Below are 20,646 nucleotides of genomic sequence, written 5' to 3' on the forward strand. Positions count from 1 at the left end.
GCAACACTGTACAGTTGTTATGAGTAAGAGAAATAACTCAAGTGAGAGAAACAGTGACTTTTAAGACACTTACACACAGCAAATGTACGTGTGGATGAATACACACAAACACACAGAGAACACAATGTATTTGTGTTTTCTAATCATCATAGGGAAGACCACACATTATCTGAAGATTTTAGGGTTGTGAAGGATTACAGACGGATTGCCAGTGAAACTTTCAAGGAATGATGATCCCCACAGACCTTGGAGTCTGCAACGATCTTTGAAAGAAAACACTTAAGACAGCACTGGCAACAGAGAGCGAAGGTCATTCTCTCACCCACAACACTAAATCCACAAAAGCTTTTAATGGTGCGAACCAAACGCCAGAACTGCCATGCCATGAAAGGGCAGTGCTGTCCTTCACCGAGTTCACAGAAAGCTTTTTCCACAACAACATTGTGTGGCCACAGTAGAATAAACATCATAGATTATTTCAACATCTTTCGTCAAACAAAATTGTATAATTGAGCTCTGATACACCCACTTTATTATAAACAATCACAGCTTTTGCAAACACTATCATTGATTGAGTCAAATACAACACATAATAGAATGAATGAGAATCATTTTGACTGCCTGAAATACTAATTAATCACAGCACCAGGAAAATCTGCAAACAATTATTGTAAATATTTGAATGTATATTCTCATTAGGATACACAAAGTGTGATTATGACGTATAAAATTGATAAATGATCAATATGACAAATGAGTTTAGAAACAATAACAAAAGTATAATGAAGAACCAACTCAGGAAACTTTTCATCACATTGTTTCCTAAAAAATGACACGGCATAAACAGACTTAGAAACGCCAACTGTAGCGAGCTAGAGGAAATCCTTAAAACAATTTGGCACATCCAGTCCACTTATAAACAAAACCTTCATTGTTTGTTGTTATTGAATTTTCCTGCAGATTAATGTAATCCGGTGTGCACATGTGCATGGGTGGGCCTTAGGAGTGTGTTTGTGTGTGCGTGTGTTCCCATGTGCGGACGTAGCTTGTAACATAATGTTGTTGGGAAGCTGCCAGAGGAACAGTGAATGAGGAAGCCAGAGGTGCTAAATACTTCACTCTGCCTACACACCAGGTTGGAGCATCTGATTGAAATAGGCCTGTCGTCTTCTTGTCTCCTGATCTAGCTGCTCTTTCAGAGTCAGCACCTATTATAGACAAAGAAACAGAAACAAATGTGAAGGTAGCTAGACAAACTACAAATGCCCAGACAATGAACCTGTAGTACAAAAGAAAGACCTTTCCATCAAATTATCCACACTATAATACCTGTTCCTCCAGGCATTTGACCCTCTGGCGATGGGCCTTCTCTCTGGTCTCCAAGGCCCGCTCTGCTTGGAGCTGGCTGTCTCTCAGACGCTCCGTCTCCATATCCAACTCCTGGTGATGGCGGGCTGTCACCTCCAGGAGGCGCTGTGCATGAAAATGCTCCAACTGGGAGATCTGGGCCTGAAGACAGTTCAAATGAGTTTATAGAATTGAAAGTAGAGTATAAGAAAAAAAAGGTAGGTGTCATCAGAGGTTGAGCAGAAAGGGGACACAAAGTTCTTACCTGGGCAAGTTGGCTAAGTACAACACACGTTACCCTTTATTGGATAGGTGTATACAACCAAACACAGTTTCTCTAAAATGAAACAGCAGCAGTTTCCCTTTGAGAATTAGAACTGATATGCTATTGCTGTTCAAATGCAACTTGTCAGAGCAAGATTTCCATGCAAGTGAGCGCTACCCAATGCACCCACTGAAGCTGATAGTACCTTCAACAAAGTTAGAGGGTTCCAGATTAATACAAACATTTTAATATTCTTAAATATTACATGAGTTACAGTAACATTTGTATTTATCTCTAATGATGTCACTAGTCAATCACTGGCTGTGTGATGTAAGTTTTCTATTTGATTCTGCTAAATGTCTGTGAAGCTGTTTTTTAGCTGCATTTACTGCTGGTGAATTTTTTTAACATCAATCAAACATTTCACATATCTTGTTAACTTATTGCTTGACTGCCGTAGTTTGACAGAGAGTAACTGATTGTTCTGTACTACTCATTAATACCAAAGTATTTCAGTAGTGACAGTAAGTAGAGGACTCATCACTGGCCTCTCACCTGCACTGTCTGCTCTTCATCCTGCTTTTTCGCCAGCTCCTGTTCCAGGCTGCGGACTGTCTGTCCCAACTGCTCCTCTCTGGCTGCCGACACTGCCTCCTCCTCCTCCCTCCTCAGCCTCTCCATCTCCACCTGACAACAACACAAGGGTGACATAATGTCAACGACTTTACCATCATTGTTCTGCACTCATGTGCCTTCCTGTAATGCGTGTAGCAGAAGCAAAGCTCAGAGCCTCTTGGTTCTCACAGTCCACCTACATGTTTCCATCACTTCAAGATCACTTTGTACAACGTGTGACAAAGGAGAAGAATATGTGGAAAATGAATCAAACAATATTACGCTAATTATTTCAATTATCTCCTCCTGCATGGCTTAATGTAACTGCCCATTTATGTGCCCTAATGCTTCTGCAACTGCACGTCTTCACTTGATTCAGAATGTGGCAGCAAGGCTTCTGACCGACACTAAACACACATTACTTCAGTCCTGGCATCTATATGGACATGGGCTTCCAGCAGTTTAAGAATTGACTTTAAGATGTTTTTAATTACATTTTAAAGCCCTTTGTGGTTTGGCTTCGTCATATATTTCAGATCTTTTACCTCATATTCAGCAGCAAAACTTTTCAGCTCTCCTGACAAAAAGCTGTTAAATGTTCTGGGATCCTGCCTTTACTGTTTGAGCTGTAACATTATGAAGCAGCTCGTCATCGTCAGTATCAGTGCTATAGCTTGTTTGTATTTTTATAACTTCTTACTCTTGCTTATATATTGTTTTTTACAAAACATAACACACAGCTTTTTTAATATGTCTCTTCTTACTCCCCCAACTTTAAGTGCCATACTAAACCACTGTAGCTTTTTTTTAATGACGATTGTTTTTATTATGATTTATTGTATTTTATGGTAATCCATGTGTATTTTAACTGTGATTTAGACACATTCCAACAAGTTTAGTTGGACTAATCCTAAAAATTAGGGATTATGGAATAGTTAGATATTTTGGGAAATATGCTGACTGTGTCCCCGTTTCCAATCTTTAATGCTAAGCTAAGTTAACCGGCTGCTTGCTGTAGCTTCATATTTACCATACAGACAAAGAAAGAATAAACCTATTTACCAGAAATATCAAACTCTTGGTACAAGTAGAGTGCAGCAGATAGGTGAGCTCACCCTCTCTAGTGTTTTTCTGAGTGCTGACTTGTCTTTAGCAAGGCGTGTCAGCACCCTCTCCATCTCCGCTCTCTCACTCTGTAGCTTTTGCAAAGAGCTCTGGAGATTGTTGACCTTGTCCTGGAGTTCCTCCTTCTCTCGCTGCAGCTGCTGGGAGCTCCCCTGGGCCTGCAGTTCAGCTTCCTGCTGTTGCTTCAGGCTCTGGGAAACAGTCAGTCATGCGCACATCAAAATGGAGCCTTTATTTGCACTTGAACCTTAGTGTGACTCACCTCCTTCTGTGTCCTGCTATGCTTCTCCAGCTCAAAATATTTCAGCTCTAAGTCCTCTTGGGCTCTTTGAAGGTTCTGGATCTGCTCTGTTAGTGCATGGTTCAGCCTCTTTCTCTCTGAAAGGGCATCTTGTGTTTTATCCAGACGTTCCTATGGGCACACACATGTTGACATACACTGTACAATGAGCCACTCAGTTTCATCAAAACACGATTTCGCCCTTAGACTGAACCTACATCGCTCCCCTTCTTTTATATGCTGTGTCTTTTTACAATCCTTGACATATTGTTGAACGTTGCAGGCAAGTGTTGGGATTTTACTCTTGTTTTTCACTGCAATGACCTGACAGTTTGTGCACAAATCAAGGGATTAATAACATGCATGTCATGTTTTTGTTTGCTCAGTATCTTGTAGTGCAGTTTCAAACTATGACCGGAAAGCTCTCCTGAGAAGCTCTTGGAAAATTAACGAGCTTGCCTGAGCCTTTTATTGCTCAGTCTTTGAGGTCCTTCAGGAAAACCACAGCGGCAAATGTAAATAAAAAATGCTCAGTCTGCAGCTGACAAGGTTACATAGCTGCACTGTAAATCAAAGCACGTCAATGGAAGCATGGCTATTCATTTTATTTTGAAGTTTCAATCAAACATCCTTTCGGTAAGAGAGGGGAAAAGCTTACAAATAAAAAATACACAGTGAACATGATTTGTTTTATGTTACAGAAATGGACTGTACCTGCAGCAGCCTTCGGTCCTGCTCACTGGCAGTCAGAGCCCTCTGCAGCTGTGTGATCTGCTCCTGCAGAGCTCCACTGCTGGTCCTGTTGTCACTGAGGGTGTTGGACAATTTGTGGATCTGTTCTCTCAGCTGGCTCTCATGCTGCTCAGCTCGAGCCAGTGACGTGGCCAACCTCTCCTCGCTGACCCTCAGCGCTGCACCGCGGTCCTCACTCTCACCCAGCTTCCTCCTCAGCTCCGTCAGTCTTTCCTGCAGCGCCCCTGCCTCTGCATCCAACTCTGCTGCCCTGAGCTGGGCCCTCTGTAGCTCACCTTCAAGGGTGCGTTGGGAGAGCTCCAGACGGCTCACCCTGCTCTCTGCTGCTTGCAGAGACTCCTTTAGCTTCTGTTGTTCTACATTTGCACGAGATTCTAAGCCCTGCAGGAGTTCCAACTTGTCCTGTATAGGAATTGGCACAGGAGTTTATTAGTTGTGATTCAAGATGCTGTACGCTGTTTTGGTTAATATCTATCTCTTTGCCTTTGACATACTTGTAGTGCCCTGGACTCAGCCTCCGCAGCTTGTAGACCAGTCCTCAACTGAGCTACCTCCTCCTCAAGGCTTTGTTTCTCCCTTTCTATACGACGTACTACTTCTTCCTGCAGGGAAAGGGATGTATGCGCCTCATGCAATCGCTCTGCCATCTCTCTTTTTCCTGAAACAATATGTAAAATATGCCGTATGTCCAAACATAATTAATAACTGATATTTACTGTGTTTGTAGGACCAACTGATTTTCTTACCCTGCTCTGATTGCTTCAAGGACTTCTGTAGTTGTAAGAGCTGGGTGGCTGACTTATCCTGGCTGCCTTGAAGCTCTGTCACCTGCTGACTTAGAACAACTATCTGAGCCGTGGTTTCATCCTGAGGGAATAACACACGTGTATGAGATCAAAAGTGACAACATTTAGCTGAAATATAAACACAACAAATATAATAAGGGAATTCAATTAAAGACTGTTGAACTGTTTAGGTGGTCTGAAAAGTAAGACCAACTCAAGGTCAACAATCCCACTCACAGAGTTTGAGGTTTGTGTCCTTGAGCCTTTATTAAGTTATTAAGAAGTTCGAATATACCCTGTCTCTTTGTGTGTCCCTGAATTTCTGCTGGAATTCCTGCAGGGCTGTATGCACTGAGTCCATGTCCAGCTCTTCATCTTCACCACGACACAGGGGCAGCACAGCTCCGTCTGTCTCACTGTCTACCCCTAACCAGAGAACACACTTATTAATGCATCTGCTTATAGCACCATCTTATTTTTAAGTGCATGACCATACCTTTTACTTGCAGGTGGTTTCTCCAGGGAGAGGGAGACCGTCTACGGAACCCAGGTGTGCCTGAAAGCCTTGGATGGCTTGTGCCAACAGTGCGGCGCACAGCTGAATACATCCCTGCCAACTTGAGCTCCAGGTCCCTGTGTTTGGCATGGCTAAGGTCCAGCTGTTCTTCCAGGCCCTGGACCTTATTTTCAGCAAAGCCAACCTGCACAGAGAGTTCCTTGACCTTGATCCCAGCATCTTCTAGTGCTTCCTCTAGCTGGGCAGTAGTTTCTCTGTGCCTCTGGTCACACTGCTGCTGATAAGCCTCTCTTTCCTGCAGCAGCTCTCGGTTCTGATGCTCCGATGTCTCCAGCTCCACCACACGGCGCTGCAGACCTGAAACCTGCACAAACACACAGAACAGAGTCACAAGACAAGTCTTATTTTTGTCTACTAGTCATGCATGTATTTGTTACTGTGGATTATGTCATAAGTAGTATACAGATCATAACTAGGGTACTTTTAGATGATTTATAAACTTTAACAATTTGAAGAGAAAAAAGACACAATTGTCTGCCAGCTGTTTACGTTTAGCCACTTACATTTGTTTGCTGTTTTTATTGTACATGTTTAAAAATGTAAACGTGACCGGACAAGGAAAGCCAAGTTACTGTGTGGTAGGTTATATTAAGAGAGTTACGTTTAAAAGGATGCCACGTTTGCAGAAATATGGACAGCAGACTGAACATAGTTCTAACTCCAGCAGTGAAAACAATGTTTAACACCACTACGGTGTCCTTCCTGAAGAAACATGCCCTGTTATCTAGTGACCAACACTTCACTGTATAAATAATAGGGACGTGGCTTCTGTAGGTTAATGTTCTTTGAGCTGACAAGCTTGTCAAGTTCACTGATAGGGTTTCTGATCATAAGAGGTTAAGGGGAACAAGAGTCATGACTGAGGCATACAATTAAACAACAATATACTTTGGAAATATATATTTTCAAATTTTATAGTAGAGCTTCTCACCCTCAGGGCTGAGATGCTTAATATGTAGAGAAGGTCACAGGATATTTCAAAGACTTAGTTTGAAAAAAGGTTCATTAGCAGAATTAAAATATATCATAATAATGAGGAATGCATTTGGAGTTGCCACTTGGAAACAGAATACAAAAGTATGCCAAACATTCACTTGACTACATCATCTGCTGTGGTCATGAGAATTTAGGGACCCAAAGAATGTGGTTATGGGGCAGAAGAGGTTCAAAAAACTATTTTATAGAATATAGAGCCTAATTTTTCCTGACATTTTGCAAAGACTTAATAACATTTGATTTTTTTAAATTTAATTTCTGGTATTTTGCAATGACATTGACTGTATTTAATAAATTGTTGTTATATATGAGGTGTATTCACAACATATTTAAAAGTAAAACCCATTACTGTTACAGTAATAGAGTGTGTTAGGCTTCATGTTTTTAGTCTATGCATGAGTATGGCAGGTATTCTTCAAGTATTATGCAAAGGTGGAATGTTTGCTCTAGCATGTTGTTAACAGACTCATTCTACCTCACTGAGCGCTGCTTCCCTGCCAGCCTCGCACTCCAGCACTCTCTGCTTGAGAGTGAAAGCCTCGCGACGTGCCTCCTCCTCCTTCTGCTCCTCCTGACATACCCGGGCCTGCAGCTCTCGCAGCTCCTGTTTCTGGCCGCTGTTCTCGCCTTCAAGGACCTTTACCTGCTCATGTTAACATAGCACATAGTACTTGAAGGTAATCCTTTATTTAAAATAAATCAGATGGAAAGCAGTTACCTCAATAATCTTTCACCTGTCTGCGCAGCTCCTGCAGATCTCTGCGTGCCTGCAGGCGAGACTTCTCTAGCTCTCTCATACTGCTCCGTAGAGTGGTTGCCTCTTGGTGCATCGAGCTCCTACATTCCTCTGAGACAGACACTTTCTTCTCCCTCTCCTCCAAGGCTCGTCTCAAGCTAGTCAAAAATATTTTAACATACAGTCACCATCCATAAATATCCATTGCAGCAAACAAACTAGAAACACTACTGAAGCCATACCTGCTGTTGTCACTCTCTGCTTTCTTAATAAAAGCTCTTAGCTCCTGGTTAGAGGCTTGGATAGCCTCTTTCTCTCTGGTCTCATCACCCAGGAGCCTTCTCAGGTCCAGAGCTTCTTTCCGTTGCTTGTCCCGCTCCTGTGCACACTCCTGGAGCTCTCTGTGAGCTTCAATCAGCTCCCTTCGCCCTTTAATTAGCCCATCCTCTGCCTCCTGCAGATGCCGACGAAGGCCTTCTAACTTCATATCCAGATCATGGAGAATAAAGGTATGATATGTCAATGAGGATAAATTAGGAGGTCTTATGGATAAACAGTAAACCTCTTATTAATGAGGTTAATAGATAAACTCCCATCTATAAATACTAAGGCTTTTTTCTTGTTGCTGGTTTCGTAATTAGTTGCCCATTTCAGAATGTATTTGGTTATTTCAAATGGATATACACTTAGTTTAATCTATGAGTGACTTAAAAAAGAAATATAAGACTTAAACAGTTTCAAAAATTAGTTTTCAATATAAATTCAATAACCCAACATACACAAAAGCCTTTATATTTATCATCAAAATGCATTTAAACCTGTATTTGGCTGTTATCTACAGTACAACAAAAGCTCAAACACATGTATGTAATCATCAAAATTGAATAGGAAAAATCCTCTAGCATACTGTAAGATTGATTTTGTATCAGATACTTCTTCATTGTTTGAAACTTCAACATCTCCTATTTGAAGTGCTATCTCAAGACACTATGACCTACAGTATATTCTGTTTTATGGCAATATGTTGTGTGTAGCGGGAGAAATAGGGAGGACGGAGCTTATCCGGGCATGGTTAAGAGCCAGTTGGGCCTGTAGCCAGGTGCTGTCTCTCGCAGTGTAAAGACTCCACAGAGCAACATGATAAACAGCAGCCCCCCCGGAGGTGGAGGCGGTGGAGGAGGGCAAGGGGAAGGGAGAGGGAGGATGAGGAGCAGGATGAGGAGGAGGAGTGTTATGTTCACTGGCCACACAAGATGGTTTTTTCTCATAAACTCTAATGTGAGAAAAAACAAGCCAATGCTGATCTGGCCAATTATCCTTTATTTTATCTGATTTTTGGAGGTGTAGTGGAGGAGAAGGGCAGTTAATATGAGGGCAGCAGTGTTGTGTTATGTGGATGGGAGAGGGGAACCTGGAGTCCCAGTGGAGCCAGCCTCTCGCTGCTGCAAGGGAGAAAATAAACACTCCCCCACTGGCTTATTTACACAAGGGGTTAACTCAAACTTTGATTTCATATTATGGTACCAGGGACCGTATCCCGCACCCCCACTCTCGTTCTCCCTCTCTCCTCTTGTTTTCTTCCTCGTTCATGCTCACTAGCTTACTCTCACTCCTGCTTTGTCACTGTCTGACATAAGAATCCTGAGATGGGATTAGTGAAAATAATCAAACAAGGAAACGAGCAGGGGTGGAGGCCAAATATGACAGTGTCGCTGAAGCTTGACTTGATCTATGGTAGGGAGGGCTGTCCAAACCTCAAAACTCTTCTGCTCTGGCTCCACACAACCTCATTCACTATACTTTGACAAGACTAAGGAGACAGAGTGAAGACAAGATGATTCTCATTTTTGCTTTTTCATTGAAACCAAAAAGTCCCACACAGATAAACAATCCCATTTCCCAGGGAAACCAGGCGTTTAAATCAAGGCATGGTGAGGCTCTGCAGTTACATCTTAATGAGGTGACTGTGAGCTTGTTATTTCACTAAAACGCCCAGCGACCCTGTGGCTGCAATCCTGACCTCAAGCAACCCCAAGAGATGAGATTTACAGCTCTCATTTGGCTCAGGGAGGTATTTCACTGGCCAAAATTATAGTCTCTAATTGCGCTTTTATGTTTATGTTAAGGTCAATGGAACTAAATTTTCCTCCACTTGACAGGAAAAAGACACAGAAAGCAAGTGCTGAGAGGGAGTCTAAAGATTGGACACCACCTCTCCTTGTAGGATTTGGCCCTGTGCACTCTGCACCTGATGGCACCCTGATGCTAGTAAAGCTCTGTGGCATTGGCCAATGTCAACAGCGGCCTATGGTAAATGGCTCTCCCTCACACTGGTTCTAATTGGTGCTAGAAGCAGATCTGTGAGCTCCCATCCTATGCCAAGCCAAACAAGCTTGTAATTTCCTATACATTTCTGTGATCCTACTGTACGAACCACCTCTGGTGACATCCACGCTATGTACTCTATGATTTGCCTGTGCATTTCAACATCCTAACATTCACTTAATATTGACTTAAGCTCTGTATGAGTCATTATTGGATCAGATATTGTCATACACTGGTGCCACTGAAGAGACAACCATGATTTGTGTTTAAAAGAAAGTTCTCACCTCCTGTTGTGCATGTTCTCTCTGTTGGTTCAACTCTCTGACCTGCTCAGTTAGACTCTTCTTGGCATCCTCATGAGAGTTCAAAGACTCCTCAAATTGAGTCTGCAAGTATTGCAGCTCAGACTGAAGGATAGCTTTTGCATTCTGGAACAGAGATACCACAAATCAGATAGCTGAGTTATATGTAAAGAACAAGAAAGTGATTCTGCCATATTTTACCTTATCCTGCTCCTGTTTGCTAAGTGCCTCTCTCTGCATGCACTCAAGCTCCATGCCTGCTGTGGCCAGGTCCTGCTGCAGGGCTGCTAGCTTCTCCGTGAAAGCAGCCTTCTCTGCCTCCTTCTGGGACAAAGCCTGGTCACAACAGACTGCGAGGTCAGGGCTCATTCATAATATATAGTTTATATATAAGTTTGGACATATTGTGCTCACATACACGTCCAATGAAGGACAAAGAATGGAACTTGCGTCTTGCGTGAGGATACTGGCAGGACATATGGCTTTTGATGATACACTGACAACAGTGAAGACACAACTTGGGATGCTGTGGTTATGAGACAATTCTCTAACCCTCGGCCTATCCTAAACTACTACGTTTTATGGTTCAAGAACCATTATAACAAACCTGTGAAGACTATGTCACACACCTGCTGCTTTTCACTCTCAGCCTGCAGGAGGCTTTGGTTGAAGTCCTGCTGCAGCCTGACCAGCTCCTCCTGCACCTGCTGCAGCTCCTTCTGACTGTGCACACGCCGTTCCTCATACTGTCTACGCAGCTGCTCCTCAGCCTGTTCCCGCTGAACTGTCAGCTCTGCATACTGTTGTTCCTGTTAACCACCAAAAACATACACACACACACACTCCTGATTAGTTAGTAGATAGCAAAAGCATCTGATTTCAATTTTGTCAAGCCAACATAACTATGCAAGTCTTACTGTACCTTTTGCCGGCGTTCAGCTTCATGCTGCTCTCTGTGAATTTGCTCTTTGTTATTCAGGGTCAGCAGGGCATTCCTCTCCACCTGAGCCAGCTTCTCCTCCAGATTACTCCGCTCTTGTGCAGCTTGGGCAAACTGATGTTCAGCATCCACACGCATCCGAGCAGCATCCCCTGGACAGATGTATCCAATCAAAATCCTACTCAATTACTAGATGGAGACACTCGGGATCAGCAACATTTTATTAACAGTTTTATTTATAGGGGATACTCATCCATGTCTTTATGCGGAACATGCTAGCTTAACACGACTTATCTGATCCATGTGTGTCTGTGCGGACTGGTGGGACCCTGGTCAGCTGAGAAAGCAGCCCCAGTGATCCCACAGCCCAGCTGTTGCAGAGCTCACAGCTGAAATATGGATCTCTAGTGGGCTGTTGGAAAGGCTTCATGGCCAGGGGGCTTGGCACGGAGGACAGTGGGGTCTCTGAGGGAGATGGCTACTCACGCGTCAAGGCCTCGTTAGCCAGCAGCAAGCTGCGCCTCTCCCCCTCCATCCTGGTGCACTCGGCCTCCAGAGACGAGGCAAGCTCCTGGCTCTCAAACAGAGCGGTTTCCAGGGACTCCTTCTCTGCTCTGGAACACAGCGGGAAAGTGGTTTAGAGAAAAAAAACACCTTTAAACCACTAGGTGTAGGTCATAAAATTCAATGATCCATCATGAGCATAGTTTCCAAATAAAATCATGTTACTTAAATACTCTTGTTACATGTGACTTGCTGTGCTTTACATTGGCAGTTGGTCTGACTTAAACAAACAAACACACACACACACACACACGCACGCGCACGCACACACACACACACACACACACACACACACACACACACACACACACAGGGTTGTTTATGATGCTTTTCAGGTGATTTACTGACATTCATTCCTAACACTCTTATGCATAACCATAACTGTTACATGCTTTACCCCAACCCTGACCCTGACCTTAACCAATGAAGACAGAAACAATTTTACTGTAGCTTGTGCTGAATGCAACTGCAGAAAACAAACTGGGAAAACTAGTTTTAAATCTGAAATTGGTCCCGAACATTTCAGAGGTCAGACCACACAAACAAACAAACAAACACACACACACACACACACACACGGACACACGGACACACGGACACACGGACACACACACACACACACACACACACACACACACACACACACACACACACACACACACACACACGGACCTAAGCGAAACCAGCTCCTGCGTGAGACCACAGGCCTTTCGGTCAGCAGAGTTTAGTTTGACATCCAGAGCAGCCCTGGCCTTGGCCAGCTCCTCCCTGTCATGGGTAGCTCTCTTTAGGGCTGTGGTCTGTGTCTCCAGCTCCTTCCTGCACGCACACAGCTCCTCTGACACAGTCTGCATCTGCCTGTTGACCTGGAGACCGACAAATACAAATGAAAAAAAAGTCATCAAGTAATTAATTTATACTTTTTGCTTCAAGCTGACACAATTAAGACTTTACAGTAAATTATTACATGCACTTCATATCTATAGTGTGGTAACTGTGGAACACATTTTTCACAAGTAGGAGTACAGCAAAAGGAACATGGTCGGTATTGTGAAAACGAACCACCCAACCTCTACATTTTATGCAACCACATTTGCTGTACTCACATTGAACTCTACATACCCCTGTTGTTGCTGTTATGAAGCATAAATTACACAAACTTTAAGCAAGTCATGACAGTGTATAGGAACTGCAGGGCCATAACAAATGCCCCGCCTGAAGCAAAACAAAAATGATTAGTGGGGTTGTGATTTTCTTCCCAGTTACCACTTAAATCACTATGACACACCACAGGACCTATATCTAGCAAGGAAAATAATGAACATGTGCAGTTGATGCGATGAATTCCAAAACGGATTATTGTATGAAAGTAGTGAGGAGAGCATTTGCCCTGAGATTTATCTTTTAGAAATTCATTGAATTCAGCAGGTCATTTAAAATGGAAATTGCACTTGAATGCAAACATGATAAAGTTGCAAATGGCTTAAAACATCAGAGTAAAACATTACTTGAAGCATTGACAGTGTCATTTAAAAGAATATTTCAACATTTTGGGAAATACACATTTGCTTTCTTGCTGAGTGTTAGAAGATCAATACCACTCTAATGTCTGTACGCTAAATATGAAGCTCGAGTTAGCAGAGGATTTACTTAGCTTAGCATTAAGACTGGAAGCAGGGGGAAACAGCTAGCCTGGCTCTGTTCAAAGGCAAATCAGCTTATCAGCATATCTAAATCTCATAAATTAACATGTTGTAGCTTTGTTAACTTACTCCGTACCAAAGTGTAAAAACAACAAGTTGTGATTTTAAAAGGGGTTATGTACAGGAACCATTTTTTGGTTTGGCCGGTGACTTCCTCAAGTCTCTGCTGGTTTCCTGGCAACCTCCCTGTGACAACAAGACTGCAATGGCCTATCCAATAAATAGTTCCAACATGTAACCTCTTGTAAAACTACAACCTGTCACCTTTACATTACTGTTTGTGAACAATTTAAACAAAGTATGACATGTGAATTAGTGAGCTTTACAGCTGCTGGTAGGTCTTTTATGTTAAGCTAAATTAACCGGCTGCTGGCTTTATCCTCATATTTAGCATACAGATATGAGAGTGGTATCGACCTTTTCATGTAACACTCAGTAACCAAGCACATTAGCTTATTTCCCAAAATGTCTACCTGCTCATTAATTGGTTATTGTTCAGGTTTGAATCAAACAATGCTAAAGCTCTATTCTGAAACAGAAAAAGAAAAGCTTACTGTGAACTGTATTTCCCTGGCCAGTTACTACCACACCATCACACAATGATTGAGTCTATAATAGGCCCCTGCAACTTTAATATTTCACTACAACCAATTGTTTGAAAAGCAACAATCACTGCAATGTGATTTTGAACCTAACTAAAATGAAGCTACACTAAATAAATATTAGCACATGATGTTGTTCGGCCTCTCCTTAGGTAAATACTAACGTGGATGAAGAACACCAGTGTAATGGATGTGAGTAGTGCCCAATAAGGGGATGAAACATGAGCTTAATGCAATGGAGACCACTCCAGGGCTTGTTTTATACACAGGTGATTTATTTTTACAGATAAGCTATTTCAAAATGTTTGGATGGAATTTGTCAAATTGTTTAGGTTTGGTATTTTCTAGCCGAGATCAACGCAGATATCCCAGTTTCACATTGAGAACAGATAACAAAACAGGAGAGGATTCTTTTCATTCTTTAGGGGATGAAATACGGAGATCTGAATCTGCTGAGGGAAGAATGGGAATACTTTAGGTGTTAATTTATTGGGTCTTTTCACTAACCCCCCACTGGATATTATATGTCTATCTATTTATCTTTTCTAGTTCACATTTGTTCATGAAGATCCCTTGCTTGTTATGTCCCAAGTTACTCATAAAACACAGAGTGAGGCTCAAACTGCTCTCCATCTCCCGTTTGAAAGAAAGAAAAAAATAGCAGATGTTTCCAGTACCTCCAATACATTTTAATGTGACAACAAGCTCCATGAACCTGCTGAAATAACATCCACATAGTTCTCCCAGGTGGTGGGAGTTGGGAGGATGGAGGCTGAAGTGTGTGAATGGCCGGGGGTCTCTGACCTGGGAGTGCTGCTCCAGGGCTTGAGCATTCTCTGCCTGCAGCAGGCTCAGCTCTGTTTCTAGCCTCTGGCAGAGATCCTGCAAGTGGCTGTGGGAGCTCTCCAGGGCTTGTTTCTCAGCGAGCAGATTCATCATCTCTTGTTGCATCCGTGCTGTCTCCTCTCTGGCTGCGGCCCGCTCCATTTCAGCTTCCCGTCTACGTTTACCAAGCTCTGTCTTCTCACCTTCTGTCTGGAAGGGAAACTCAAATATTTCTTCTGTTCTGTTGAACTCTGCCTTCAATCAAAGTTACAGGGCAAGTGCACAGCTACTGACCTGCAGCAGAATACGATTAAGTTCCACCTTGTCTTTGGCTAAGCCTTCGCTCAGGGCAGCCATTTTGGCCAGAGAATCTTTTAGGGCAGCCTCCTGATTCTGCAGTTTGGTGAGGACTAACTCATGTGAAGCACTCTGCGACTCCATCTGTGGAGCGAATCATACATATTAGAAAGATTTATACCCTCAGGGAGAATCCAGTAATATAGATCATGCTACCTGTTACAGAACAAAGCAGTCTACCTTGCTGAGAGCCAGAGCGAGGCTGGCCTTATCTTCCTCCAACACCTCCTTCTGCAGAGTGATTTGACTCAGAGCCTCCTTCACTGTCACAAGCTCCCTACGCAGATCTGAGTGTTTTCCTTCAAGTTCCTCCAGACTCCTCTCACTGAAACACATAATTTAATACATACATGACTCTATCACATTGTTTGTTTGTCTTACACACACACACGCAAATTATTTATATGAACAAAATCCCTTAACAGCAATCCATCTCCACTTTAAAAGAAGGAGAAATGTTGGTGCCAAATGCCAGAACTCTGAGGGAGTTACTTTTTTGTTGTATCGCATGTCCTGCTCCAATTCTCAGCTAATCACATTTTTTTTAAGCAAAAGAAACCCTCAAGAAGGGAAAAAAACGGTTTCCTCTTGCATGAGTGCAGTAATGCAATGTAAATCATTTACATTCTCATCCAAATGTCATCTGGGTGCATTGCCGGCCGGAGAATGACATGTGTTACTGATCTCAACTGTAAACAAGCGGAGCTTGAAAACAATCACGGGTGACGGGATGTGTGTTGTGTAATGGTCGTTCTCCCTTGCTTGTGCTGTACCCTCTTTGGGCCTCCGTGCGCTGGCGTGTCAGCTGTATCTCCAGATCCTCCCTCTGCTGTCTCAGGAGGTCCCGCTGTCTCTGGATCTCCAGTGATGAACCGCGCAGTACCTCCAGCTCGGCATGCTGGGAGTCTGCCTCCTGCTGCAGACCTGACAGCAGCTTCTCCAGGCTGCCCTTCTCACTGTGGTACACGGCGGAGAGAAAGGCAGAGGAAAAGAAATAGAAAGAGAGAGTATGTTAAAGGTCAGTTGTTGCACAATGATCATCATTATTTACTGATGATTAATACTTGTAAATACTTCTAAAATACTATATCAACAAAGCACATGGCAACATAATAAACACGTCTTGTATAATGTTGAATAAATATTGTTTTTGGTCAGGTTTCAATACATTTAAACATGTTCTGATAATGATGGTGAAGCTTTACTTAATTAAACATTAAACCAAACTATAATAATTGTTATCGTCATTATAACATTTGTATTTTTCCAAGAACAACATTTGAGCCTAATGGCACTTTCACAAATAACAAAACAAACTACAACATATGAAACACAATACACAGCTGTGCAACTAAGCAACTACTTTTTTATCTACCGTCTTCATCAAGCCTCACCACAGTGGAGATAAAGGATAATAAGTGCATGATCAGGGTGTACCTGGAGATAAACTCCAGTGAGCAGCGATATCTGTTGCTGTCTCTGAGGCTTTCCTCCAGAGCTGTTTTAGTCTCCTGACTTTCCCTCCTTACTTCCTGGATCTTCTGCTCTAGCTCTCTCCTCTCAGTGTCCCTCTCCTGCAGGTGATCACGCAGTGTCTCCACTTGCTCCAGGGCAGCATCCAGACGCCCACGCAGGTCCTGTGGTTAGTGTATGGGTGCATTGATTGTGGTGTGTAGGTAAAGAAAGTAGTTACATATTATCAAATACATACAAAACAGTGGTTCCCCACATTTTCTGGCTTCTGATCTCTTAAAATTAAGCTAATATACAGTATATCTACTCATTAACAGTTATGACCTCTGTGTGTAAATGAGCAGTTCAATCACAGAATTATTTGTCTTTCTTGGATTGTCTCATTTAGGCCTGAAGGTGAAAGAATATAGTATTTCACCAGAAAGGACCAAAAATGTAATTAAAGTCTGAAAAAAGCACACAAAAAAACCCTATATATAATCATTTTGTGACCTCTCAGATTTCTTTTGAGTTCCCATCCTTGGGTTGGAAGTGACCTTTCTAAAACCTCTACATTGAAGAAAGTTTTGTTGGACCTGTGTTTGTTTCTGGTGCTTGGAGCAAACACTCTGCACAGCCATCAGGGTAGTGTTCCTCAGAGGAGAGTGTCCGTAAAGAGGGGAGGAGGATGCACTGTCAGAGCCACTACTGCCATCACCCTCACCACCAACCATCTGTAGAATGGAAACAACAGCAATCTTCTTGTATGCTAACCTAATGCATGATCTAGCTCAGTGTGTTGTTTTGTTCTGACCTGGTAAACATGATACAACATCTTTTGGTGGGCCTGGATCTCAGTGTGTAGGACCTCCATCTCTGCTTTATCCTCTGTTCTCCTAGTCTCCTGAGCAGGAAACCATTAAGGTCAGATAAGCTGCACACATAGAGTGAGCCTGACATTCCCCAGACTGCAGCCCTCTAGACAAGGAAGTTGTGGAGTTTATCAAACTTAGGGTCCAGACTATAGCCATTTTAACCACCTTAACCACCCGTCTATCTACCACCTCCCAGGCATGATTATAAAGGTCCCACCATCCTATCCAGACTGATCTGCATGGCCTTGAGGCTGGAATCCTTCTCACTGTTCTGGCTGCGGAGGTGCTTCACTGTGTCAGTCAGCTCCAGGATTCTGTATAGATCAATATGCATGGAAATAGACAGAGAACAAAATCACTCACACACACGGTTCCCTGAGACACCGAAGATATAAGACTGACGTGCACTCCTCCTCTACTAGACCATCAACACTATCATATTCTCTGCATAAAATAATGGGATTAACAATGACTTCTGATGAGATCAAAAGCCAGCTAAGATTCAGAATACAAAGGCACTTACATCCCTGCAGTCCTCTGACTGAAGTGCAAAAGTAGTAGCAAACAGTAACCACTGAAAATAGCTTGTTGTGCAGGATTTTAATGATCAAAGCCTATGTCAAATTCTGTGCACTGTAGATGACCTCACTCCAAGAATTTATATTTCAGTTTATGATGCTTTCTTCTTCTCGACAGTCCTGGTCAGCTAGACCAGTGGTTCCCAACCTTTTTTCCTTGGCGCCCCCCCTACTTATGTCTAAGAAAAGCTGAGCACCCCCTCCGAAACCGAAGTTGAGGTAACTCTCGAGATAGAGCCTTACTTTTACGTTTCTCCGCCATGTTTCATTTATAAAATAGTGATGCCGTGGCGGCAGGAAAAATGTGGATGCTAGCAGCTGACCTGATGACAGCAAGGGTCCCAGGTCCCGGAGGTTTGACCTACTAAGTAGCCTGCCTACAATTTTAAGCAAGAACAAAAATATATAGTTTTTATACAGACTTTAGTATACATTATATATTCTAGTGTATAATCATAACTTGTTTAACATGTGCAAATATATTTTTTTTTTACCTCAACCTCAAACCAGATAAAGACTTGCGCACCCCCTCTGATCTTTGCCGCCCCCCTGAGGGGTCCCCGGACCCCAGGTTGGGAACCACTGAGCTAGACCAACCCAGAGACTGTAGACAAAAAACGGTGTAGGGCTTGCAGTCCTAGGTTTAGGGGCTTACTTAAAATGTTCTTAATCAAACAATTACTTTCATTAGTAATTATTAAGTCCCTAATTCATGGTGATAAATGTGCTGACTTCTGAGAGATAAGTTAAAGGATGAGTTGCCTTAATGAAGTTGTCATTGAAACCAGCATCCAGCGACCCTTAAACGAAATGCAGCTTTATCTCATGCCATTTTGGCTGCCACTTTCAAAAGACAGGAAGGAAAGTCTTTATGATGAACAGACCTAGAGACTTTGAAAATGACCTTACCTGGAGTTAAGGTCGACTTTCTCTGCATCCCAGCGACCCTGAAGCTGCATGGCCTCTTTCAGTTTGTCCTTCAGCTGCCTCTCCAGGGCTGACATCTCCACACCACTAGAGGTGCTCTCCTGTGTTACTCTGGCCTCTAAGTTCATGCAGGCAACATTCAGCTGCCGGCTGGCAGCGACACACTCCCCACGCATATCAGACAATGTCCTGTTGAACAGAATAATGTCTATCAAGATTTACAGAATGTATCATAACATATGAAAGATCCAAAAGGGTAAGGAAACATGACATGCTGTTTTTGTTAATACAGTTGTGAGCCATCAGTCTAGCTAAAATCGGTCTGTTTGTATTTGAAAAGGTTGAATGTCTGTAATGGTTAAGCTCTAGGATCAGTGCTCACTTTGAAGTGTCTTCAGTTTAAATTACAGTACTGTGTACAGCTGTCTATGAGCTGAGCAATCATTATTAAAGCAAATTACTCTTCAGTAGTGCTCACAGTTCAACATGATAGAAGCCATGTCTTATAGGGCTCAAGCTTTGTCTGATGGATGATTTCAACAGTGAGGCTAGACACCTTAAGCCATCTGTCCCCCCAGTGAGGAAACAATGAGCAGGGGGCCTGGCGACCCTGTTGACCTGTTCCACTTTGATCCTTGGCTGAGAGAGATGGATTGTGGTTGCAGTCGTGAGTGTGAGACACGAGAGAGGTGGGGGTTCTTGTGGAATTATGAGTCGCTGGAGGGATTCTGGCAGTGCGCCACACTCACCTGTCAGTGAAAGTCCTGAGCTGGGTGAAAGTGTTCCGCAGGGAAGCAGCCTGGCGCCACAGTGTTCTGACACGAGCCTGTTCACGACACAGCCGGGAGGCGCACGTCTGCAGAGAGAAGCGGACAACAAGGGGACCAGAGACTGGAGAGTGGGTGGTAAGGGTTGCTTATAGTAAATGATGGCACCCATCATTTTATTGTGATCCCAAACAGATGCAATACTGGAACTGCTAGACTCACACTGGCACACATACAAATAATTGGATTTTCCTGAATCAACAGATGTAGCCCATTTACAGCACGAACGCCAGATTGTTTGCACAAAATGTTCCTCCCCCTCAGCAGTTGGAATGTTTTCACAGGAAACAACAACTCAAAACTCATAGCAATGAAATGAACAGGGAATGAGAATGAATTGAGAAAACTGGCTATGAATGGAATTCCTACCCTATGTGAACTCAACAGGAGTTTATTTGCACAATCTCTGTGCAGAAAGGAATAAACTCGAGTTGTCACTGTGGCTTTTCTGACTCAAGCAGTTGTGATTCTTCTCACCTCTTGCTCTCTGCGCAGACGGGTATCACACAAGTCAACGTCCTCGCGAGCCTTCCACAAGCTCTCCGTTAGCCCCTGGTTGACAGTGCCTGCCTGATCCAGTTGTTCCCGCAGCATAGAGTTGACTTGGCTGAGGCTGGCACACCTGGAAATAGGAAGCGTTATGACACTGAGAGACTATTTGGCATATCTCCCCCAAACGACTGTCATGACACCCTCCTTTAACTCCTCCACAGTACCCAAACTCAGTCATTCATATAACCAGCATATAACTCTTACATCTGTAGCCATTAGATCCACCCTTGCCAACCACACTTACAGGATAAACATGTGAGACAGACTTTTATAAAGTCTGTGTCAACTTAGATTTAATTTTAACCAGATTGGCTGGTCATTTACAAAAATGTTTACAT

The 20,646-nt window shown here is 43.0% G+C and overlaps 1 protein-coding gene across 1 annotated transcript in view; it reads right to left on the minus strand.

Moving 5' to 3' along the window:
- Positions 1–496: 496 nt before the first annotated feature.
- The window catches only part of crocc2 (ciliary rootlet coiled-coil, rootletin family member 2), a 32,974-nt gene continuing 12,824 nt past the window's right edge, over positions 497–20,646 (minus strand). The window contains exons 7-36 of the mRNA XM_078258227.1: positions 20,234–20,378; positions 19,679–19,785; positions 18,912–19,118; positions 17,642–17,738; positions 17,364–17,453; positions 17,146–17,283; positions 16,535–16,734; positions 15,871–16,053; positions 15,278–15,422; positions 15,035–15,181; positions 14,720–14,950; positions 12,283–12,476; positions 11,533–11,660; positions 11,029–11,198; positions 10,736–10,915; positions 10,308–10,442; positions 10,089–10,232; positions 7,722–7,960; positions 7,478–7,637; positions 7,219–7,386; positions 5,667–6,051; positions 5,466–5,596; positions 5,132–5,252; positions 4,880–5,043; positions 4,347–4,787; positions 3,615–3,764; positions 3,343–3,543; positions 2,168–2,299; positions 1,330–1,509; positions 497–1,208 (exon numbers count right to left, since the gene is read on the minus strand). Of these exons, the coding sequence (XP_078114353.1) occupies positions 1,125–1,208; positions 1,330–1,509; positions 2,168–2,299; positions 3,343–3,543; positions 3,615–3,764; positions 4,347–4,787; positions 4,880–5,043; positions 5,132–5,252; positions 5,466–5,596; positions 5,667–6,051; positions 7,219–7,386; positions 7,478–7,637; positions 7,722–7,960; positions 10,089–10,232; positions 10,308–10,442; positions 10,736–10,915; positions 11,029–11,198; positions 11,533–11,660; positions 12,283–12,476; positions 14,720–14,950; positions 15,035–15,181; positions 15,278–15,422; positions 15,871–16,053; positions 16,535–16,734; positions 17,146–17,283; positions 17,364–17,453; positions 17,642–17,738; positions 18,912–19,118; positions 19,679–19,785; positions 20,234–20,378 (5,197 nt within the window). The 3' untranslated portion in view covers positions 497–1,124. The remainder of the gene's footprint in view (positions 1,209–1,329; positions 1,510–2,167; positions 2,300–3,342; positions 3,544–3,614; positions 3,765–4,346; positions 4,788–4,879; positions 5,044–5,131; positions 5,253–5,465; positions 5,597–5,666; positions 6,052–7,218; positions 7,387–7,477; positions 7,638–7,721; positions 7,961–10,088; positions 10,233–10,307; positions 10,443–10,735; positions 10,916–11,028; positions 11,199–11,532; positions 11,661–12,282; positions 12,477–14,719; positions 14,951–15,034; positions 15,182–15,277; positions 15,423–15,870; positions 16,054–16,534; positions 16,735–17,145; positions 17,284–17,363; positions 17,454–17,641; positions 17,739–18,911; positions 19,119–19,678; positions 19,786–20,233; positions 20,379–20,646) is intronic.

This window comes from Sander vitreus, chromosome 9 (genome assembly GCF_031162955.1).
Source record: "Sander vitreus isolate 19-12246 chromosome 9, sanVit1, whole genome shotgun sequence".
Classification (NCBI taxonomy): Eukaryota; Metazoa; Chordata; class Actinopteri; order Perciformes; family Percidae; genus Sander; species Sander vitreus.